Here is a 3,547-nt window from a genome sequence, read left to right on the forward strand (position 1 = left end):
TGTTGTTTACGCTCAAACAGCAACATCACACACTAACTACAGTAGTAAAACTTTATAATAATAGTCCGTCATTTAATAAGAAACCATGCAGGAAGTAATGCAGGACTAATGAGTAGAACTACATTAACCCTTCAGCTTCTACAATTACTGATATAGACACAAGCTTAACTAATCAGTAAGTAACATCGAATTTAGGACTAAGATAGTTTCTCATAGGTAATCAATAATTACTTAATGAGATTGGCATCATTAAGAACTAATAGGTAATTATGACAAATTACAAAGAATTACTAAGTAATTACTATTCACAACATTAATGTGTCTGAGATGTGAGCAATTGTCTTTTTTTTACTCTCACTAATCACTAATTACTCAAGTGTTACCTAGTGTTCTACCAGTGATCTGGACCATTATTCTGAAGTGAAAAACATCTTTGGGTCCAGATCACTGGTAGTTCCTGCATAGTTACTGTATTAATGACGGGCCATTGTTCTACAGTGTTACCACTAAAGTTAAACCAGTGAAGTCATAATCACCAGCCCTTTAGCGGGCCTGTGGTGTCTCTGGCACGAGTGCTTGTGTTCGGGCCTTCACACACTGCTGCCAGGAAGGGTGTTGCGTTCGGACACACACTTCAAAACACAGAGTCAGAGTCAGAGTCAGAATCAGAGTCAGAGTCAGAATCAGAGTCAGAGTCAGAGTCAGAAACAGAAACAGAATCAGAGTCAGAGTCAGAGTCAGAATCAGAATCAGAATCAGAGTCAGAGTCAGAGTCAGAAACAGAGTCAGAGTCAGAGTCAGAGTCAGAATCAGAGTCAGAGTCAGAATCAGAATCAGAGTCAGAGTCAGAATCAGAGTCAGAGTCAGAATCAGAGTCAGAGTCAGAGTCAGAAACAGAATCAGAGTCAGAGTCAGAGTCAGAATCAGAATCAGAATCAGAGTCAGAGTCAGAGTCAGAATCAGAGTCAGAGTCAGAATCAGAGTCAGAGTCAGAGTCAGAAACAGAATCAGAGTCAGAGTCAGAGTCAGAATCAGAGTCAGAGTCAGAGTCAGAGTCAGAAACAGAGTCAGAGTCAGAGTCAGAGTCAGAGTCAGAGTCAGAATCAGAGTCAGAGTCAGAATCAGAATCAGAGTCAGAGTCAGAGTCAGAAACAGATTCAGAGTCAGAGTCAGAGTCAGAATCAGAGTCAGAAACAGAATCAGAGTCAGAGTCAGAGTCAGAGTCAGAGTCAGAAACAGAATCAGAGTCAGAGTCAGAGTCAGAGTCAGAATCAGAGTCAGAGTCAGAGTCAGAGTCAGAGTCAGAATCAGAGTCACAGTCAGAATCAGAGTCAGAGTCAGAGTCAGAGTCAGAGTCAGAGTCAGAGTCAGAGTCAGAATCAGAGTCACAGTCAGAATCAGAGTCAGAGTCAGAGTCAGAGTCAGAATCAGAGTCAGAGTCAGAGTCAGAGTCAGAATCAGAGTCAGAGTCAGAGTCAGAGTCAAGTCAAGTCAGGTCAGAGTCAGAATCAGAGTCAGAGTCAGAGTCAGAGTCAGAATCAGAGTCAGAGTCAGAGTCAGAGTCAGAATCAGAGTCACAGTCAGAGTCAGAGTCACAGTCAGAGTCAGAATCAGAATCAGAGTCAGAGTCAGAGTTAGAGTCAGAATCAGAGTCAGAGTCAGAGTCAGAATCAGAATCAGAGTCAGAGTCAGAGTCAGAGTCAAGTCAAGTCAAGTCAGAGTCAGAGTCAGAGTCAGAGTCAGAATCAGAATCAGAGTATACGCATATATGACATGAGAAAATACCTTTAAAAGAGACCCAGGAAAAACATAAATAAATAAAATAAAATAAACAATAATAATAATAATAATGTGGTATACATCTGAACAGAAGACTTATGTACACATTTGTGCGTTATAAAGTCAATCCTCTTCGGTTTATAACCAATGGCTCCTGAATGTTTGCAAGGTCCTGCAAATCTGCTGGAAGATGTAAAGGTCATTCAGCTGGCGGAGAGATCTCAGAGGATCCGTGTACTGAGAAACAGCACGTTCAAGACCTCAACCAGAGCCACTCGTCCATCAACGGAAAACAAATATGTTTAGTGTGAAATGCTTGTGGGATTTAACCAGTTCAAGTAACGCAAAAGAGAATGTGACCGATTTCCAGACGGAAATGATGAAATGATCCCCTTACCCAAACATAAAAACTAGAGATCCACCGATACTATATTTCTCCGGCGATACCGATAACCGATTATTCTGAATTATATCAGCCGATACCGATGCCGATAACCAATTATTCAGAATTATATCAGCCGATACCGATACCGATAACCGATTATTCAGAATTATATCAGCCGATACCGATACCGATAACCAATTATTCAGAATTATATCAGCCGATACCGATACCGATACCGATAACCGATTATTCAGAATTATATCAGCCGATACCGATACCGATAACCGATTATACAGAATTATATCAGCCGATACCGATACCGGTAACCAATTATTCAGAATTATATCAGCCGATACCGATACCGATAACCAATTATTCAGAATTATATCAGCCGATACCGATGCCGATAACCAATTATTCAGAATTATATCAGCCGATACCGATGCCGATAATGATAACCAATTATTCAGAATTATATCAGCCGATACCGATGCCGATAACCAATTATTCAGAATTATATCAGCCGATACCGATACCGATAACCGATTATTCTGAATTATATCAGCCGATACCGATGCCGATAACCAATTATTCAGAATTATATCAGCCGATACCGATACCGATAACCGATTATTCAGAATTATATCAGCCGATACCGATACCGATAACCAATTATTCAGAATTATATCAGCCGATACCGATACCGATACCGATAACCGATTATTCAGAATTATATCAGCCGATACCGATACCGATAACCGATTATACAGAATTATATCAGCCGATACCGATACCGGTAACCAATTATTCAGAATTATATCAGCCGATACCGATACCGATAACCAATTATTCAGAATTATATCAGCCGATACCGATGCCGATAACCAATTATTCAGAATTATATCAGCCGATACCGATGCCGATAATGATAACCAATTATTCAGAATTATATCAGCCGATACCGATACCGATAACCAATTATTCAGAATTATATCAGCCGATACCGATGCCGATAATGATAACCAATTATTCAGAATTATATCAGCCGATACCGATACCGATACCAATTGTTTGATTCTTCTTAAGGAAAAAAATATCTCCCAAATAATGCTGCAAACTATACAGGGAACCTCTCATCTGGTACACTATAATATTAGAGGTTAAAACAACAGAGCTATTATATTCCACTGCTTTTTATTTCCAGATATAATATTTACACAAATAAAAGCTGAAATGTTTGTACAACTCAGTTGCACATAAGGTAGTTTTCATAAACTTCTTCATGGCAAATTTATTCAAGCATACATGTATAATTAATAGGAAGTAAGTTCTTCTCTAGTGTTTTTATTGCTAACTAACGAACTGTGAACATAACGAACTGTG

At 39.2% G+C, this 3,547-nt stretch overlaps 1 protein-coding gene across 1 annotated transcript; it reads right to left on the minus strand.

Moving 5' to 3' along the window:
- Positions 1–781: 781 nt before the first annotated feature.
- On the minus strand, positions 782–1,174 carry bglapl (bone gamma-carboxyglutamate (gla) protein, like; the record flags this gene model as incomplete). The annotated part of the gene is made up of 1 exon (XM_056243594.1): positions 782–1,174. A coding segment is annotated over one exon (393 nt), but the record flags the coding sequence as incomplete, so codon positions are not given.
- Between the last annotated feature and the right edge of the window lie 2,373 nt (positions 1,175–3,547).

The sequence above is a fragment of the Rhinichthys klamathensis genome, unplaced genomic scaffold (genome assembly GCF_029890125.1).
Source record: "Rhinichthys klamathensis goyatoka isolate OS25496 unplaced genomic scaffold, OSU_Roscu_1.1 h1tg000815l_1, whole genome shotgun sequence".
NCBI lineage: Eukaryota > Metazoa > Chordata > Actinopteri > Cypriniformes > Leuciscidae > Rhinichthys > Rhinichthys klamathensis.